General features: G+C 51.4%; 8 protein-coding genes across 8 annotated transcripts; 2 read left to right on the top strand and 6 right to left on the bottom strand.

Annotated features, from left to right (window-relative positions):
- Positions 1-22: 22 nt before the first annotated feature.
- Positions 23-1,417, bottom strand: ASPVEDRAFT_89228 (uncharacterized protein; the record flags this gene model as incomplete). The annotated part of the gene is made up of 1 exon (XM_040818561.1): positions 23-1,417. The coding sequence occupies one exon, from the start codon at positions 1,415-1,417 to the stop codon at positions 23-25; it is 1,395 nt and encodes a 464-aa protein (XP_040673756.1).
- Positions 1,418-1,756: 339 nt separating this feature from the next.
- Positions 1,757-4,342, bottom strand: ASPVEDRAFT_143126 (TFIIH/NER complex ATPase/helicase subunit SSL2; the record flags this gene model as incomplete). The annotated part of the gene is made up of 3 exons (XM_040807890.1): positions 1,757-4,074; positions 4,115-4,255; positions 4,312-4,342. 3 exons carry the CDS (start codon positions 4,340-4,342, stop codon positions 1,757-1,759), a joined length of 2,490 nt encoding a protein of 829 aa, XP_040673755.1.
- Positions 4,343-4,795: 453 nt separating this feature from the next.
- Positions 4,796-5,823, top strand: ASPVEDRAFT_155723 (uncharacterized protein). Its single transcript, XM_040808480.1, has 4 exons — positions 4,796-4,821; positions 4,882-4,895; positions 4,982-5,007; positions 5,091-5,823. The coding sequence occupies exons 1-4, from the start codon at positions 4,813-4,815 to the stop codon at positions 5,447-5,449; spliced, it is 408 nt and encodes a 135-aa protein (XP_040673754.1). The 5' UTR covers positions 4,796-4,812; the 3' UTR covers positions 5,450-5,823.
- A 70-nt stretch (positions 5,824-5,893) lies between these two features.
- Positions 5,894-6,424, bottom strand: ASPVEDRAFT_203178 (uncharacterized protein; the record flags this gene model as incomplete). Its single annotated transcript, XM_040809399.1, has 2 exons — positions 5,894-6,157; positions 6,240-6,424. The coding sequence occupies 2 exons, from the start codon at positions 6,422-6,424 to the stop codon at positions 6,124-6,126; spliced, it is 219 nt and encodes a 72-aa protein (XP_040673753.1). The 3' UTR covers positions 5,894-6,123.
- Positions 6,425-7,756: 1,332 nt separating this feature from the next.
- ASPVEDRAFT_142877 (uncharacterized protein) lies at positions 7,757-9,793 on the bottom strand (the record flags this gene model as incomplete). Its single annotated transcript, XM_040807879.1, has 1 exon — positions 7,757-9,793. One exon carries the CDS (start codon positions 9,791-9,793, stop codon positions 7,757-7,759), a length of 2,037 nt encoding a protein of 678 aa, XP_040673752.1.
- A 421-nt stretch (positions 9,794-10,214) lies between these two features.
- Positions 10,215-12,649, bottom strand: ASPVEDRAFT_66134 (uncharacterized protein; the record flags this gene model as incomplete). Its single annotated transcript, XM_040815865.1, has 10 exons — positions 10,215-11,073; positions 11,132-11,190; positions 11,238-11,296; positions 11,343-11,523; positions 11,602-11,835; positions 11,894-12,015; positions 12,072-12,181; positions 12,242-12,364; positions 12,428-12,549; positions 12,580-12,649. The coding sequence occupies 10 exons, from the start codon at positions 12,647-12,649 to the stop codon at positions 10,546-10,548; spliced, it is 1,608 nt and encodes a 535-aa protein (XP_040673751.1). The 3' UTR covers positions 10,215-10,545.
- Positions 12,650-13,585: 936 nt separating this feature from the next.
- ASPVEDRAFT_142821 (SDR family NAD(P)-dependent oxidoreductase) lies at positions 13,586-14,525 on the bottom strand (the record flags this gene model as incomplete). Its single annotated transcript, XM_040807874.1, has 4 exons — positions 13,586-13,770; positions 13,826-14,124; positions 14,178-14,414; positions 14,464-14,525. The coding sequence occupies 4 exons, from the start codon at positions 14,523-14,525 to the stop codon at positions 13,586-13,588; spliced, it is 783 nt and encodes a 260-aa protein (XP_040673750.1).
- A 294-nt stretch (positions 14,526-14,819) lies between these two features.
- ASPVEDRAFT_57194 (uncharacterized protein) lies at positions 14,820-17,127 on the top strand (the record flags this gene model as incomplete). The annotated part of the gene is made up of 4 exons (XM_040815308.1): positions 14,820-15,220; positions 15,269-16,698; positions 16,758-16,889; positions 17,096-17,127. The coding sequence occupies 4 exons, from the start codon at positions 14,820-14,822 to the stop codon at positions 17,125-17,127; spliced, it is 1,995 nt and encodes a 664-aa protein (XP_040673749.1).
- Between the last annotated feature and the right edge of the window lie 641 nt (positions 17,128-17,768).

The raw sequence follows: 17,768 nt of genomic DNA, 5'->3' as shown, positions 1-17,768 counted from the left end.
TATCTGCTAGACATCGCAACATCTAGTCTTTCCAGAACCACCCGTTTTTCTTCTCGCCAGACGAAGAGCCTTGGTCGTGTTGAGGCGGATTGACAACCTCGGTCGATTCGTTCGTTTCCTCACGGCCATCGGCGAACCTCTTGGTTTTCACGGTTTTCGTTTGAATCGAGCCATCCGGGAGACGGACGCGGTCTGTGCTAACTTGGGTCGATAGCACGAAGTTTTCCGCCGGGGATTTCTCTTCTGCTGTGGTCGGCGGGTGAGCGACTTCGGTAGATTCGGGGGTAGAATGTTTATTCCCGCCGGATACAAGCTCCAACCAGCTCTCTGTGTCGTCGCTAGACTCTCTTTCAGCGGATAGGACGCCGTTTATGGCCCCGAGCCTGTCATCGATAAGCAACCGCAGAAGAGGGCTGTGGTGGAAATCGCCGAAAAATTCCTTCTCGCGGGCATCAATGTCCGCAAGAAAGCGGTCGTATAGATCCAGTTCCGTAAGCTGTTTAGCGTTCGTATCTTCCGCGGCCCAATCAGTCCTCTCTGTCCCCTTCAAGGGGCGGCCCTCTTCTTTAGTATCCTCCGAGCGCTCCAATGTAATGCTCGACCACGGATGTTTGTCAGATCCAGAAACAAACTTCCACTGGCTCCCCAGACTGCCCCGTTTGACCAGGTTATGTATCCACTCCTTCCCGGATTCCTGTTTGGCAACTGGACCTGGCTCGCGGTCTAGCATAGGCATTCCATTCTCAAGTCGCAATAGATCCTCAAAAGCTTCGCGCCATCTTGGTTCTTCGGGATCGGGATCGGGAGAGGGTCCCATAGATGATATCAACGACGATAAAACACCCTGCTCACGATGAGACCGGTAACGCGCCTGGCGCTCGAGGTGTAGCGGCGAGTAAGGGCTGAACATGAGATAGTTGACAGGCCAATAGGCGGAATCGGAGCTCACGAGGGGAGAAAAGAAGGTCTGGTGGGACGGCTGGAAGAAGTCGAGCAAGAAGCGATCGAAAAACGAGTTAAAGAACATATCCATATCGAACGAATTTCCCAAACTAGAGCGCTCTGATCTCGACGGCGAGCTTGGTGATATGTTGTTGGAATTAGTACCGTTTTGCGTTGAAGGGGAGCCTTGATTTCCTGAGCCCAACGTTCCATCTCTATTGTTTGCGTCATTGGTGTTATAGTTTTGGCGCCGGGCGTCGCGGTAATTTTGGTCTTCGGTGAAAACGGACCATTGGTCTGATCGTGGAGCTGTCGAGGAAGAGGGAATGCCCATTACAGACTGGAGCATGGAGGAAATTTGTTCGTCGGCGAATCGACGAAATGCGACAAAAGGATTATCGTCATCGGGCCGCTGGCGAGAGCTCTCAGGCGAGGAAGCAGGTTGCTTCTTGCTAGGGTCTTCCTCGCCTGCCATGGTGAGCTAGTGCTGTAGGAATATCCAGCAAAATAAGATCGGTAGCTTAAGATTGAATGGTAGGCTGTCGCGATAGGCAGAAGTCAAAGTGGTGATGCAGAGATGAGCTTCGAAACTTCTTGAATCTTGGGTCCTTGAAGCTGTTGGGAATCGCCCCACTAATTCTAATCAGCACGTGATACGATGGGGCGGAGACGAGTGTCTCAGGCAGGAATAGACACCTGGCGTGGTCTACAAATTGATTTAAGCCTTGGGGTGTTTTAAGGTTAAAGCTTCAATTTCATACAATCGAGCAATTTACCAATCTGGTCTGTATATAGGCAAAATACTGAGGCAAATTTAGCGGCTAAAATCTTCCATCTCCTTCTTTCTCTTCTGGCGGTCTCGCTCGAGCTTCCTGAAGAGTGGATGGTGGCCTTTCTCCTTCAGCTGCTTATTCCTGCTCTTATTGTACTCAATATACGCCATGTCCTCACCACCAGCCAGCCCACTGAGAGTAGCAGCGCTCCGTTTCACACCTCCTTTAGCCCTAGCTCTGTTGCCACCGGATCGTTCAGAGAACAGGTCATCCGTGACGGCCTCCACGTCCGCAGAGGTTTCGTTTTGTAGCATAACCTCCTGCAGTAGCTCGCGGCGTTCTGACGGCGTGGCGTATGCTAGTCCGCTGAGATTTTCAATTCCCTGCAGATGGGTAATGACTTTGAACGCGTATCCCTGATCGACCAAGAACGCTTGTCGTTTCGAAGAGTAAAACATTTCATCTGTGTCTTTCGAGACAAGCGAGTAGAAAAATGCGTTGAAGCCCTCGTCATTTCGGCGCTTAGCTCGTAGAATTCGGCCTAGGCGCTGTGCTTCCTGACGACGAGAACCGTAGTGTGAAGAAATTTGGATGAGGCAGGTAGCCTCAGGTAAGTCAAGGGATGTATCGCCGATCTTAGACAGGAATATGGTGTTGACTTGCTCATTGTGCTGAAAGTTCTCGAGAATCCGCATACGCTCGTTCTGAGGTGTTCCTCCATAAATGTAGGCCTTGTTCAGCTTGAGCGCATACCGCTCAAGAGCGTACACGTTGTCGGAGAATACAATGACCTTGTCACCTCGTTTCTCGTGGTAGTCGATGAGGAATTGACAGGCCTGGAACTTGCGGGGATTCATGATATAGAGAAGCGCGGCCTTTCTGGACTTCTCGCGCATGTACTCAGTGTAGAACTCTGTGGTCATTGGACACCACACCTCAGCACATTGCACCTTGGCAATATGTCCCTGTTCTGCGAGCTCCATCCAGTTAGCCTCATATAGCTTCGGGCCAATGAGGAAGTTCAGATCCTTGATCTTGTCATCTTCACGCAAGAGCGTGGCGGTTAAACCAAGCTTGCTTTGAGTGGCAATGGCAGATGTGACCTTTCGGAACATGGACGCAGGCACGACGTGGACTTCGTCGAGAATCATGAGACCCCATTCCCGTGACTGGATCCAGTCCATCATCTTTTGCGCGTCGTGAGACCGTGCCCTTGTTTGGGAAACCATGGAATATGTCGAGACGATAATACCGGTCGACCGTCGGAACTTCTCCTTATTGTCGGAAGTGAAAACGGCAATATCGCCGGGGTCAATGTTAGACCACCGCAGGAACTCATTCCTCCATTGAACGACGGACATGGAACTGGTGCAAAGAATGATCGTTCCCTTCTTGATCGTACAGGCAGCGGTGATGCCGACCAACGTCTTTCCTGCACCGCAAGGCAGGACGATAATACCACTCTTTGCACGCCCGTTGCCGAACATCTTACTCAGACTCTTTTCCTGATAGCTTCGAATCCGAGCATTCGGCTTTAGATCGATGTCTAATGTCGGGTTGATTTCATCATTTCGGAAATCATATTCTTCAAGCGCGGGGCAGCCCATAGCCTGACAGCGTGCCTTGACGGGTTCCACAGCCTCGTTCGGAATCTCAAAGCTGTGTACCTGTGCCTGCTCTTCATCGTCATCATCATCGTCGCGGATGGCGAGAAGAATATCATCTTCCTCCGGGCGTTTTGCAGCCCCTTCCTCGACAGGCTTCTGTTCCGATGTCTCCTTCACACCAGCAGCATCCCTAGTACCAGGAATGACAAGACCCCCCATTTTCGGCGCTGCCTGCTGAATTATCCCTTCCGAGCCTTGTACGCGCTGAGGTCCGATAACTTCATCCTGAAGCAACATCTGTAGCATGGACGGGTCTGTACTCTCAACGAAGAACCGGTTGTGCTTCAGAACAACTTTGATCTTTCCATACGACTTTGTGAAATCGATGATAAATGACTTGATCGCTTCCGGGAGTGGCGTCTTCGTTAACCGGTCCAAGAAGTTGATGATATCTTGCGGCAACAGTCCAACTGACACAGCAGCATACAGACTGTTCCCCGTCAACCGGTATTCGTGGAGGTGCGTCGGACGCGACATCGGTTCGGCTATCGTGGTGAGGAAGTCCTGCGCCTGAGGCGCAAGCGGCGAGAAGCTCTCGAGCGTGATGGTGCCTTTCAACGGATCGATCCATAGAGGACGGTTCGCGTGGTCGGGCTTCAACGGAAGGGAGGAAAAGTCTTTGTAACCAAAGTTCGGGTCCTGCTTCTGTGACTTTTTACTGAATGATTCGAGGGAAAATTTGTCCACCATATCTTAACATGTCAATACATCAGTGTCTAGGCATCGAGAGACCTTGCTCCCGCGTGATGTGATTACCTTTCAGCTTTTCCTCCTTTGCATCCTGCTCGTAGTCGGAGTACTCATCGCTACTGCCAATTTCCTGGACATCAGGAACCGGTGTTGGACGCTTCGACGCTCTACTGGACCGACCACCTATCCGAGTTAGCCTGCGCCGCGTCTACCTAAGGCTCGGTAGAAAAAAGGCATACTGTCAGTCGCCTTTCGTTTTGGCGGCGGCATGATGGATAGAGAAAGAAGGCTTGGATGTTTTGTTTCTTTATGCTGAAAATCTATCGTCTAATATGCCAAACCTGTTTGTTCGGAGAGCCTCAGCTCTTGCGGGCTACAAGCGCCCAGTCGAGCTTCAAGGAAAACAAAACATTCCTATGTCAAGCGGTACAAGTCGCTCGTTATATTAAACCAGGGGCAACGGATGAGGAAGTCCTAGTCGACGTGGAGCGGAGTTGAGAGACGAAAGATAGGCAGCAAGAGAGGCGCGAGTGAGTGATATGAAGATGAGGCTCGTCACCGCCCTGCATGTGACTTTCGGCCGATGCTAGTCCTCTTACAGATAACACTATTCCAACTTCGGAATAGCTGCGCGAGGGTCGGCTCCGGCCTCGCTGTTGACGTAGTTTATTTTCAGTTCCCTTTCACTTCAGCTCGCACTGTGCTGTGTCTCGCTGGTGTGCTCGAGAAAATAAATCATAATGAATACAGTAAGACATGAAGCACCCTGTGGCTGGGATTTGAACCATTGCTGACAGAATGACCACTAGATCCGATCGACTTGGTGAGCGGACCTTGAAGACGCCCAGAGAACCGCAAGGAGCTTTTACCACGAACATGGACCGCTAACATAAATCGATATATACACAGGTTAGGCTGGGGTACTCTCTGCGTCGGTAATTCCCCCCTGTCTAAACCCCCGGCTACCGCCACCAACTATCCAGAACCCATCCCAGCTAACACCCATTCCCACGTCCAGCCGGCGGTGGAGCCTACTACTTCGCAAAGAAATCGATTAACGCCGACCGCCAAACCCGATTTGAAGCCGAAGTAAAGAAAAAGGCGAAACTTGCGGCCGCGGAAGCCGAGCACCGTCGGCAAGCCGTCAAGAACGAGCCCGCCGCGATCCATACCCCGTCCGACGACCCGAGCTTCAAGCGCGCAAACCAGGCCCGGTTCCAGAATGCTTCGGATGATGTTGCTTCGCCGAGCGATGAAGCAAGCCACGACCCTGCCCCGACTCGACATGAGCCCGAGACTGAGCAGGACCGGGTGACGGAGAAGGGCAAGTATGAGGCTGCGAGGCCTTTCAGGCCGCCCCCTGGTAATCGGTTGTGAGGTCCTTGTTCATTCATGCCAATTTTTGAATAATTCAGTCCTCTTTCGAGTGGAATAGTAATGGTGGTGTGGGTGTGAATTGCTGATGCTTTTGCGCTCTTGCCTGGTGGTCAGTCCAGGGCGTCTTATGACCTGTACTATATTCTTGTATCTATCTTAGAGGTGGATGTTGCGGTCAAGCATGGAGCAGCAACTCGGTTGGAAAATTACGGGAAGTATAATAAAGTTGTGGAATGCAAGCTTGTTCTTCATGTATGATTCTAGATTCATTCCACTTAGAATAGTAGGCCATCTAGACACAGGTCTTTGAAGTCTCGCAAGGTATCTGTCTCGCTCATGCAGTTCTTCAACAGAGAAAATGCAGATCCCCACATAGGCAGACACATAGGGGATATAAAGTCTGGCCACCTGGGCAGACCAAATGGATGGGTAATAGTAATGAGGTAACCAGTCACGCCGAACACCGATTCTGATTGACGAAGACGCATGTCGCCCAGCTCAAAGCGCAAATCGTCACAATGGATATGTTGCACCCGAACGCCCTATGGAAAACCCAAGACAGTCGTCGTAAAACAGGAAGTAATATAAAGATCGTAGTTATTTGTTATTAGGATCGGTTGGAAAGCGTGGTTGAGGTACCCGATCGACGATTCGGACAAAGTTGTTGTATGACATCAACGAGCATGGAAACAAAGGGGAGGGAGCGGTCTGGAAAGATATGTTAGCAAATACTTCACAGACTTGAAAGTTCCCAGATGTTCAGGAGACTAGGCAAACAGGTAGAACTCACTTGCTGTGGTTGGGATAGCCTAGGTTCCTCTCGCGCGAGCTCTCAAGGGCCGGAGGGACGAAGGGAAGCACGACGGCAGAGACGAGACATGATGTGGCTACAAAGCGCGATGTGCGAGTGCTTGCCTGAGAGCGGTGGACTGAGAAATGGCGGATTGTCGGGCGGGCAAGTTGGATAGTAGCCATGGTGTTGGTGTTATAGTAAGACTTGACAGTTGAACTGGGAAAGTCGCAGTGGGACGCAGTGATAGCCTGGTAGGGAGCACAGAGACTGAAATATTGCACAGAGGGATCGAAAGTGAATCATAGCGCAGGAAAGTAAGAAGGGGCTCAGATGTTATATATAGATGGCAGCAGGCTGTACAGCTCGAGTGACAGGCAGCGAGTGCTGCAGCCCGAGCGTAACTGGCGCTGGCGCTGTGGGGGTCATGCGGGGCCTCTCCACTTCCGGAGCTGCAGCTCAATGACATCGTGATTCATGGGCTCTTTCTCTCAAGACCGTCATTGAAGAGCAGTCATCCTGTGTGTCTGGTTACATACATTGAGAGAGAAACCCGGGCATGAAAACAGGGTCTTTGTTGCAATATTCTCTCCCATACTCTTTACCAGGCTGGATTGTTCAAGGCAGAGTCAGGGATCCAAATCGCGTGTCAAGGGGACCGTCTCACGCCATCAGCGAGATCGAGTCCCGGGCGAAGCCCTGCGGGGCGATGAACAGGCCAGGACTCACTCAGCCCAGGAACGACGCGAATCATCCTCCCAGCCCTTGATGGCGGTATCCGCGCTTAAAATCGCGACTTATGCTGAGAAATCAGCGCTTTCCTTCAGTACTGGGCTCAAATGACGCGACCGTATACCCCCGGCTAGCTAATGCGAACATTCCAGCTCTTTTCCCTCAGCGACAGGCAAAAAACCGCCCGTGATGATCGTCGCGTGTTGTCTAATGTTTGTTGAGCGTTGACCGTCTCTAGCGGGGAAAAAGGAAACCCGCTGCAGAGATCATGCCACCCCGCCAGTGTCGAATTGACATCATCCGCATTCCCACCAGGCTCGAGCTCAAGCTCATGACTCGACTCGCCACGGGAAAGAAGATCCCGTCTCAGCTGTTCTCGGGCGATATTCGAGACAGCCCACTGGGAGTGCGAGACAAAGGGGTTCCGGCCGGATTGAAGCCTTTTTTTGAGAGTCGAGAAAGAGAGCAACCACATTGATATAGTTCTGCAGTTCAATGTGCCTGGTCCGTGCCGCCTTAACCAATTTGTAAGGCATAGATAAAAACACTTTTACTCATTTTTTGTTGATTGATTTAGATGTTCTTCTACTCTGCTTCTGACCCATGTAAGACAATTTATAATTCCGGGGTTATTTATTCGTGAAATATCGACATTGAATACCTCTGGTAAACGAAACTGGTTGGTAACACAAAGAAATCTAATCATGGACTCCGCTCCTCAAGAGCAGGTCCATTCATAACAGTCATGATTAACACTTTCCTCGTTTCTCCCCCTCTCCTGACACTCAAGCAAGATGAAGCGTGTTAAACAAGCGGTTCCCCGTGTCAGTACTTCCGCTGCCGGTATAGTTGTCATCCGACAGACGAAGCGCCACGATAGACAGTTTCGAGGAACGCGCCAGCGCTCTGATAGGACTGTCCCCTGAAACCGCCTGCTTCTGGACAATATCAGCGACGACGATGATCCGAATTGCACCATGCATAGCCCGGATGGACTCCACGAATTTGACAATTCTGGTGCCATTGTTGATCACTAAGTCAACGAGGATGACGGCGGCACTGCCCTCAATATGCTCGCGTGCGATGTCCTTTGGCTCTCTGGCGTGCAGGAATTGGGCACTGGGGAAGGCACTATTGATGCCATGTGCCATGGGCTCGCCGCCGCGCATCAATGCAACGATCAATGCCTTGCCTTCTTCGAGAAGTTGGTATCCGACCGTCTCGTTGTTATAAACGTCGCGCACTGTGAATTCCTCGACGCCAATAAGCTCAGAAACAAACATTCTGGCTAGGTGAGCGCCGACTTTGAAATGATGGTCTCTCAGGGATGGACCGCGGACAGCAGAATTCTGCGTTGGGGTCATCAATATTTTTGCTGCGGCGCTATCGGTGGCATGGTAGAGCTCAAGGCCTCCAGGTCGGTTATGAGTCTGGAGGATTGGATCCACGAATTCCGGGTCAGTAATATCGATGACAGGAAGACGGTCTAGTCCGGCCAGCCGGGGTGGCGAGGAGCTGTCCGCAAGTACAGCCTGACGAGCCTGCAGTCCACCGCTCAAAATTGCTTGTAGCAGTTCCTTCTCCATGTCTTCGCTGCGGGTGTGCTTGTCCCCAACTATAACAATGGGCTTGTTCGCCGCCATCAGCATGGGCAGGTCGAGCGAACTATCGCCAAAAGCCCATGTATATGCTGAATGATTGCCCTTTGCGCGGAGGACCAGATTTCTTTGCACCGAGGGAGCAACAACAAAGCCGTCGTCAAGTCGTCCACCACCCACGACTTTCACCACGCCGGAAAGGCCGTTCCTAGCCACCACTTTCTCCCAGACACGACGTAGTCCGCAAGTCACAATCACGGGGCAGATGTGGTGATATCTTCCCACCTGGTGCAGAATAAAGGTCATCTGCGGGTAAAGAGCGGTGCGCAAGGCCACCTTGTCGCAGATGGAGTCGAACTCGATATCACTGCAGGACTCTTCGTACAGCAGCATCACCTGTCGAAATGCCGTATATGAGCGGTTCTGTCTGTTATTGAACAGAGTGGCCAACGGGCTTTCCCCCGCAGCATTGTCGGCGAGAATTTGCCAAAACGATTCAACGGTATCTTGAGGTGTCAATGTCTTGTCGGCGTCGAAGAAGACGACGGTCCGCAATTCCTCACGGTGACTAGAGAGCACCCTGTCCAGACGCTGGTCGGCAACTGATTGGTTATGGATTTCTCCGTGGCTCCGGAAGTCAAGGATCAGACTGGATAACTTGTCCCGCAGGTTTGGGTAGACAGTTGCAAAGAGAATCCCATACTCAAGGCACAGCCCTCGCAGTTCTTTAATCTCAGCTTCCTGCCAGCAACGCAAATCCTCGGTAGAGAGCTTGGACCGATATCTATCTGGATCCATCTCTCGTTGTCTTGCCGTCAACTCCACATGCGTGTTCACATAAAGAATGTGGGTGTAAGTAGAGTGACCATGCTCGCTACGAGCTTCCAACACCTTTTTATCCTCTTTGCTCCCAGGCCACATATAGTGCCCAGCAACGATGCCGACTTTGCCACTCTCCCTGCAGATTGACCTGATCTTCTCGATGGCGTACTTTAGAAACTGTGTTTTGTTCTCTTCGCTGAGCTTCTGGAAAATGGCGAGCCCGCCGGCGGTCACGCTATCGATGACTTCGGAGTCTTCAAAGAAGTGAAAGTCGGAATCGCCGAGCTCGTGCTTTAGTTTGTTCAACATAAACGATTTGCCGCAGCCGGGGATGCCAAATAGGCCTATCACACATGGGGCGGGCTGGGGGCTGGTTTCTCTCCGTTCCGGGCTAAAGTCCATAGTGCCGCTGCTGTCTGAAGCTGAGTTGCTATCCATTTTAATGGTGCAGGTCGAAACGGATGCGATAATACTGGTGTTTCAAGTCAACCGCTGTCGAGATTCTTGGGTTATACGAAAAGATACCGGTTGGGAAGAGTTGATGGGTCCTGGCAAAGCCTGTTCGAAGTGAAGATAAGGAAGAGGAAGAGGAATAGAAAAGGACTGCCAACAGGAATAGAGGAGTTTTATAGGGATATTTCACAAAGCAGCATTCTGTGAGTGCGCATTCATAAAAGTGGAATCTCATAGAAGACACTCTGTTTGCGCCAGACTGTAATAGGTGTCTGTCAAACGGGCCACAGTCCAACACCTGAAGCAGCAAATAGACAGGAAACATACCCGACATATGGACCAGACGTTTACAGCTTCATTTAACGACCTTCTGCTATTAATTCCTCCCTCCAATACCTCTTATGGGCCACGCCACAACTTCACAGCCAAAGACTCCAAACAATAGAACACCCACCTGACGTCTGCGAAAAGATATAGGTATGACGGGGCCTTTGCAATGAATGAAAGGGAATCTCCATTCAAGTCACTGCAGTGTAATTCCTACAATTGCATTATCAGGTGTCTACCAGTCCTAGTCCTCCCCCCATTTTCACTTCTATAATTACTACTGCAATTGAAGTAGGATACCACACCACCTCATTATCGCCCAGCACCAATTCGGAAGTAATCGCAATATCCATCTATCCACCAGCCCACAGTTATCATATCGCCTGCCTCGCCAACCCCTCCCAATCAACCCGCGGCCCCTTAAACATCTTGCGCCCACTGACGCCCCAGAACAGCAGAATAATGGCGAAAACCCCCACCACCACCGCAGCCGTGTAATTGACGTCTTCCACGCTCACGGGGATCGCGGGCGGGAAACACACGAATACACCGAGAATGACAATCCAGAGGACGGAGAAGAGGTTGCAGAATGGGCCCATGAGGGGGCCGAGGTTTAGGTACCGCTGGGGGAGGGTTGTTGCTGTTGTTGTTGCTGTTGTATTGGTGGAGACAGAGGTATTGGTACTTCTGAACCGTCTAACGAGAAGGATGCCCTGCGGAGTGACATAGGTGATATTCAAGAACAGCACGGCCGAGGTGATGATGCTGTTGAAGGCGGTTGTGGAGGCGAGGTAGAGGAGGCCGTAGAGCAGGACGAATATAAACGCGGCGATGGTGGTGCGGACGGGGAATTGGAGGACCGTGCTAACGTGGCTGAAGTAGGGGGAGAAGGGCACGCCATTCTATTAATTTATGGTCAGTTTAGCAAGGGCTTAACAGATGAAAGAGTTGACTGCTTACGTCTCGTGCAAAGGCCCATGCGATACGGCCGCTGGTTACCCATTGAGAGGGGATGCATGCTGTACTGGAGTTAGCAAAGGTCGTTATGATGATATTTAAGACATACAGATGTAGACAACAAGTATCCACGTCGTCAGGAAGATTGTAGCAGCTCTGCTGCCGGAACTATATAAGTTAGCCCAGGTCACTCTGTATAGCCTAGAATTCTCACGCCTGATAAATAAGCTCCAAGCTGGGCAACGGCGAATCAATAATAGCATTGGTATCTCTAGAGAACAAAAGCAGTGCAATAAACAGCGGCAGCGTCGTAAGCAGGCCGATGAAAAGGGTGGCAATGATAATCTGCGGCACGCGGCGTCCAGGCTGTTGCATTTCCTCGCTGATATGAAGGGCTATAGCACTGTTAGTAGCCCAATTCAGAGGTAGAACAGGTGGCTAGCACCTAACCTCTTAGTAGCGGATGGTCTCACCTGCATCTGTGCCTCCAAACGCATACATCCCGTTACAGATACCCAGCATCCAGGAAACCCCTGGACCCCAGCCGGTGTCGCCGGCTGCTGGACTGGCAAGGAACGAAGCTGGCTGGACATGCTGGTGCATACCGACTGATGAAAAGAGCACCAATATCACCCCGATCACGGAGAGAAGCAGGGTGATTTGGCACATGAAGGCGACCTTTTTGGAGGCTACGAAGATGGGGATAACTGGAGCTGTCAGATTTGCAAAATCATCTTCTGGGTTGGTATATATGTGCAAGCTTACTCGTTATAACAGACGTTGCCGCAAAGAAGAGATAAATCTGCCCCTGCGTTGCCGTGAAGGTTGGGTATGCGAAATGGATGATACCGGCCAGAGTTGTTGCAGCGAGAGATATTCCAGAAGATCTTTAGAGCGTCAACTTCCAGATAAAACACCAATATCGAACTCAGACCATCCATACGTAGTAACCCACCAGGCAATAACCGACATCCACCCGATGACATATCCAGAAAACCGCTTCGTTTTCTGCGGAGCCAGCAGGAAGCAGAAGTGATACTGGCCTCCGGAAGACTACCGTACACCCGTCAACACCCTATAATAGAAAAGAATATACGAAACAGCTTGACTGACTGGAAATGCGGACCCGATCTCCGCAAGACCGACTGTGATAGTCGACTGCACCAGGAACGCAAGTACAAGACCAGCAATCACAAGTTGCGGCCCTCCATACGCCATGACCTGGCCGAAGTTGCTCTACAGCAGACATGCCCTGGTTAGTACTCCACTGGCGCCGTATTGCCAGAGCAGGGAACGGACCAAGTACCCCACCCACGAGTTCGTGATGGAGAAGCCGAGCCCCAATGCCGAGAGCCAGTTGAACTGACGGCGCATCTGGGACTTGTGCCCGTTTGCCCTGAGGATGAGATCATCGGCGGTGTCTGCCAGAAGGGTGCCGTTGGAAACTGAACCATCTTGACTGTCGTTGGAGATGACTTGGTCCTGTTGTTTGGGCTCCACTTGTGATGCTTTCGATTCCATATTGACTAGTTGAAGGACTGCTTGTATTGTTCTCTAGGGCTGTGTATCGACATTTGGAGATCTTATATACTATCTATCCTTGTGCCTACATTCTTGAGAGCGGAGAACTGAAAAGCAAGGAGGTTAGATTTGAAACAGCCAGGAGAATGTCTTAAGAGAACAGCAACTTGCCAGCCTCTAAACTGAGTGTGATAAGTTCATAGTATAGAGGCCATAATCCGAGAACTGGGGTAGGGCTCCATGGAGAAAAGAACCACATTTAGTTTAATCGCCTAGCTATAACCTACTCCGCACGATAGTCGCCTCGCTGTAATTTGCAGGTGTTGCAATTAGGAGTCACTCACTGCCATCTGCAAGGCGAGTGGAGTTTGTGGAACCTGATATGCGCCCTTTGCTGCCAGCATTTCCCGGAAGGGTAATGTTTTCAACCACGATGCATGCCCAAATCGAAGTATTCCCAGCTGCTCGTATGAGAACTGTAACAAAATGTTTACTTACTGACGTACTTGCGCTGCTATCTTTGGCCCCGAGAATCACCAGACATCTGACCAGCGAACCAAATAGTTAACTGACACCACATCGGAGGATATAGCTATCCCCTCTGGCGCAACATTAGCCTTATTTGTGCAAGCCAAATCTCGGAATCCGACATCAGCGCCACTACGCCGAGTGTCGTACGAGCCTGGACAGCAACAGCAACGGTAACGTTGAATGGCCCAGATGGCATCTTTTCCCTAAAAGAGACACCGGAGCCAAAGTCGGCAAAAGACTTGCACTACTGTCCAATAGGTTATATGGTGTTGTATTCCCTGGCATTTTTTCGACTTAGGGTTACCTTTTAACACGCAACCAGAAGGAGGGTGGCCTTGGATAAACGGTATATTCGATCTCTATCCTATAGACTAGAACTATAGTAACTCCAGTATAAGGCCTGGGCTAATTGTACAGCCCCCCATTTGCAGACAACACCGAACCAGTTGTCCACCGCGCGTCGTCCGTACACAAGAACGCAACCAAAGGCGCAATATCACCCACCTCCGCAATCCTCGCCGCTGCAGGCGTAGATTCAATCAGCGGCTGCATATCGCTCTTGAACTGGTCATCGCTTTCTGCCCATTGATCTGCAAGTCACATACATATTAACAACATGCTCGCTCGTAGGAAGATAGAGCTTACCCGTCGCAACAGGGCCGGGATTCACGCAGTTCACAGTAATTCCATGCGACTGGCCTAGCTCCTTTGCCCAAACCCGAGCGAGAGATTCATTGGCGGCCTTTGTTGCGCCGTATACGGTCTGGCCAGCCACGCCTAGTCTGGCGGCGGCAGAGGAGACAAAGACAATGCGTCCGCCTTTGGGGATATGAGGAATCACGGCCTGAGTGAGGAATATAGGCGCTTTCACGTTGGTGTCGAAATGAGTGGTGTATATCTCCTCGGTGACCTGGTCGAGGTTGGCGTCGACTCCGAGAGCAGCACTGCAAGCGTTAAGTCAGTTAAATCGGTTAATGTTGAAGAGGGAGGGTCATACTTGTGAACGAGAATCTCGATCTTTCCAGTCTCGCTTATCTGCAGAGCGGCATCGACGAGTTTCTGCAATTCTGGGAGTTTGGTTAGGTCAGCCTGGCAGAGAGTGGCCTTGCGTCCTGTGGCTTGGACGTCGTTGACGACTTTCTCAGCACGGCCCCGGCTGTTGGCGCTGGTGTAGTTGACGACAACATTGGCGCCTCTTTTGGCGAGCTGTACAGCAATACCAGCGCCGATTCCTCTAGCCCTGGTGAGCCAAATGCTCTATTTACTTGGTATAACTGTCGTACCTCGAGGAGCCCGTGACGATGGCAGTCTTTCCACTAAGGTCAAGTCCTTTGAAGTCCGGCATTTTGCAAGTGGTATGATGTAAATCTTTGCAGTATGTCCCTTGCCTCCAAGTGGACTGAAATGCCTGAGATTTAATAATGTCAAGACCGCAATGACGCATTGCCATATAACCCCTCTGCTGGCAATATTACCGGATTTGGCCAAACCCTCAGCACTTCCCGATTAGGCCAATACGCCAGCTGCCTCCCCAGAGTGCCCTAACTGGTATGCAGATAAAGAGCGGAATGCCATGCAAGTCGCTGCAGTCTCTCAATTTGCAATTCTGATTGCGTTTGAGTGTGTTTTAGTTTTTGCAATGATATCGTCCGTCCAAGCACCGCACCCCTTAAGCCCACTGCATGCCAATGAGGTCTATCGGGCTTCTCAAACCCTTCTTCAACATCTGCGCTGCGCTAAAGACCAAGTCCGTTTCAAAGTGATTGATCTGGCAGAGCCACCTAAGCATCTATGCTTGATATATCTCTATGAGAATGGGCCGGTCCCGGACCGCAAGGCTCGGATCTACTTTCATCGGAAGAACACCACGACGCTGTCCGTTGCTATCGTGAACATCACCCGGTCGGCGGTCGAGAAGGACTACGACGTGCCTGATGCACAGGGAGCAGTCGACTGGGTCGAGTATGAGCTTGTCCACAATGCCTGTCTGGAGCATCCTGACGTCAAGGCCGAGATTGCAAAACTCAAGCTGCCTCCCAAGTAATGCTACCGTCACAACGAGAAGACTTACCATGCTAATAGATTTAGTGCCAAAGTTCTTAACGATCCCTGGGCGTATGGGACTGACGACCGGAATGAACGACGCCGCCTGTTCCAGTGCTATATGTACGCTGCGCTCAGCGACGACCCTGAAGCCAACCATTACTCTATACCGTTACCGCTGGCGCCCGTTTTTGATGCCCATACTCTCGAACTCGTGGCCCTTGAATGCCTTCCAATGGGCGAGACTGCGGAGTTAGATCCAGAGACCGAGCCATGGGAGCCCGTCAAGCCCGTCGAATACAGCGCCGGTATTCTAGGCCCAGACGCCTTCCGCAAGGACGTGAAGCCCCTGCAGGTATCTCAACCCCAGGGACCGTCATTCATGATCACCGACCACTATATCGAATGGCAGAAATGGTCCTTTATACTCGGCTGGACCCTCCGAGAAGGCCCCGTCCTGCACGACATCAAATACGACAACAGATCCCTCTTCTACCGCGTCTCCATGTCAGAAATGACCGTCCCCTACGGCGACCCTCGCTCGCCCTACCACCGCAAGCAAGCCTTCGATCTCGGCGACTCCGGCTTCGGCCTCACATCCAACACCCTCTCGCTCGGCTGCGACTGTCTCGGCCACATCGCCTACTTCAACGGCATCCGTACTTCGCCCGACGGCCTCCCAGTCACCATGCCCAACGTCGTCTGCATGCACGAAGTCGACGACGGCATCGGCTGGAAACACACAAACTTCCGCAACGGCAAGACGTCCGTCGTGCGCGATCGCAAGCTCGTCATCCAGTGTACCGCCACCGTCGCGAACTACGAGTACATCCTCGCATTTGTGCTCGACCAGGCTGCGAACCTGCACATCGAGCTCCGCGCGACGGGCATCGTCTCGACAATGCCAATTCGTCCACACACGAATGTTCCCTGGGGGACTGTTGTCGCGCCCGGTGTTCTGGCCGTTAACCACCAGCATCTGTTCTGCGCGCGCATCGACCCGTTTCTAGACGGGGGGAGGGAAAACACCATCGTCCACGAGGACTGTATCCCTGTCCCGCAAGACTCGAGTCACAATCCATCGGGGTGTGCGTTTAAAGTACACACAACCCCTATCACTAAACCAGGCGGCTACGACCTCGACCTAGCAAAGAATCGCACATACAAGATCCTCAACGAGGCCAGGATAAACCCCATCTCGGGCCAGGTTGTTGGGTACAAACTCCACCCGATCCCGAGCCAGATGCTCATGATGGGTGCCGAGACATTTAACTACCGCCGGGGCGTGTTCGCGACGAAACCGATCTGGGTGACCAAGTACCGCGACGATGAGCTCTGGGCTGCTGGTGAGTTTACGAACCAGAGTCGCGAGGATACGGGGCTGGCGAGGTGGGCTGCGCGTGGGGAGGGGGTGAGGAATGAGGATGTTGTTCTCTGGCATAGTTTTGGGGTTATGCATGTTACGAGGCCGGAAGGTAAACTTATTAATAGACTTGGCTTGATTATGGAGTTTTTGCTGACTGACTTGTGGTAGATTTCCCTGTCATGCCGAATGAGAAGATGAGCATGGTGCTCAAGCCAGTGAGCTTCTTTGAGCTGAACCCGTCGAACGATGTGCCGAGATCGAATCAGCAGGATAACCAGTCTACTCTGCATCAGAGGGCCGGTGATACTGAGGGTTGCTGTGTAAGGGAGTCTAACTTGTAAGGTTGAGTACTTCGTATACTATAGAGCCAAGCGGAATCTCCCATGGACATGATTGGGCCATTGTGATATCAATAATAATTAAGTCCGTGTCAGCGTTCAACAAACTCAACGATTTTGCCATCAGATCAAGATAGAATGTGGTCTGAACGGATTTGCCTTGTACAGCTTACCAGGTATGCCGAGTAGGGCCGATATAGTACAACACGAAGCAGCGCAAACAATGGCATAGCCATCGTGGCTATGGCTCTATGAAACAGATGTAAATAGAATGAACCAGTCAATTTACCTTTCATCCTTCGAACGAACTTTTGTCGAGCTCGAAATGACAGATGCAACATTGGGGCCGTTTTTGCGAGTCTGTTCCTGGACTGTTTCATAATGCAGCCGCTGTTTCACGTTTATTAGTATAGCAGATATCGAGCTTAGAACACGAGATCCCTGCATCTGTCGATTGTTTAAACTCTCGAATACGGGTCGAGAATCATTTCTTAGTGGTGATAGGACATATGGACTCGTGTTAATACGAGACCCACGTTCAATCTCAATTGGCATGCTCTTTCTGATAGCTTGCCCTATAAATAAACTGCCCCTGAATAACTTCCATCGATCTGACAGCCACAGATCAACAACGGCAGAATGATCGACGCCCATTTCAGCCACCAGCTGCACGACGACGGATCCCACTGCGCCCAGGTCAATTAAACAGTCCTGTTCAGTCATACAACTGCGGCCAATACGACGTCCCTGCATCTGCCGCTGCCACTGCCACTGCCAATCCAATGATGCCGTAGCTGGTGAACACGAGCATCTGCCGTTTTTTCAGGCCCATCAGGGTCCG

Source organism: Aspergillus versicolor (assembly GCF_001890125.1).
Source record: "Aspergillus versicolor CBS 583.65 unplaced genomic scaffold ASPVEscaffold_14, whole genome shotgun sequence".
Classification (NCBI taxonomy): Eukaryota; Fungi; Ascomycota; class Eurotiomycetes; order Eurotiales; family Aspergillaceae; genus Aspergillus; species Aspergillus versicolor.
This window is presented reverse-complemented; position numbering and strand designations above follow the sequence as displayed.

Bases quoted from the DNA above. Each gene is read 5' to 3' on its own strand.
- ASPVEDRAFT_155723 (XM_040808480.1), top strand. The intron at 5,008-5,090 runs GTAATTCCCCCC...TCCCACGTCCAG, and splicing joins CTGGGGTACTCTCTGCGTCG to CCGGCGGTGGAGCCTACTAC.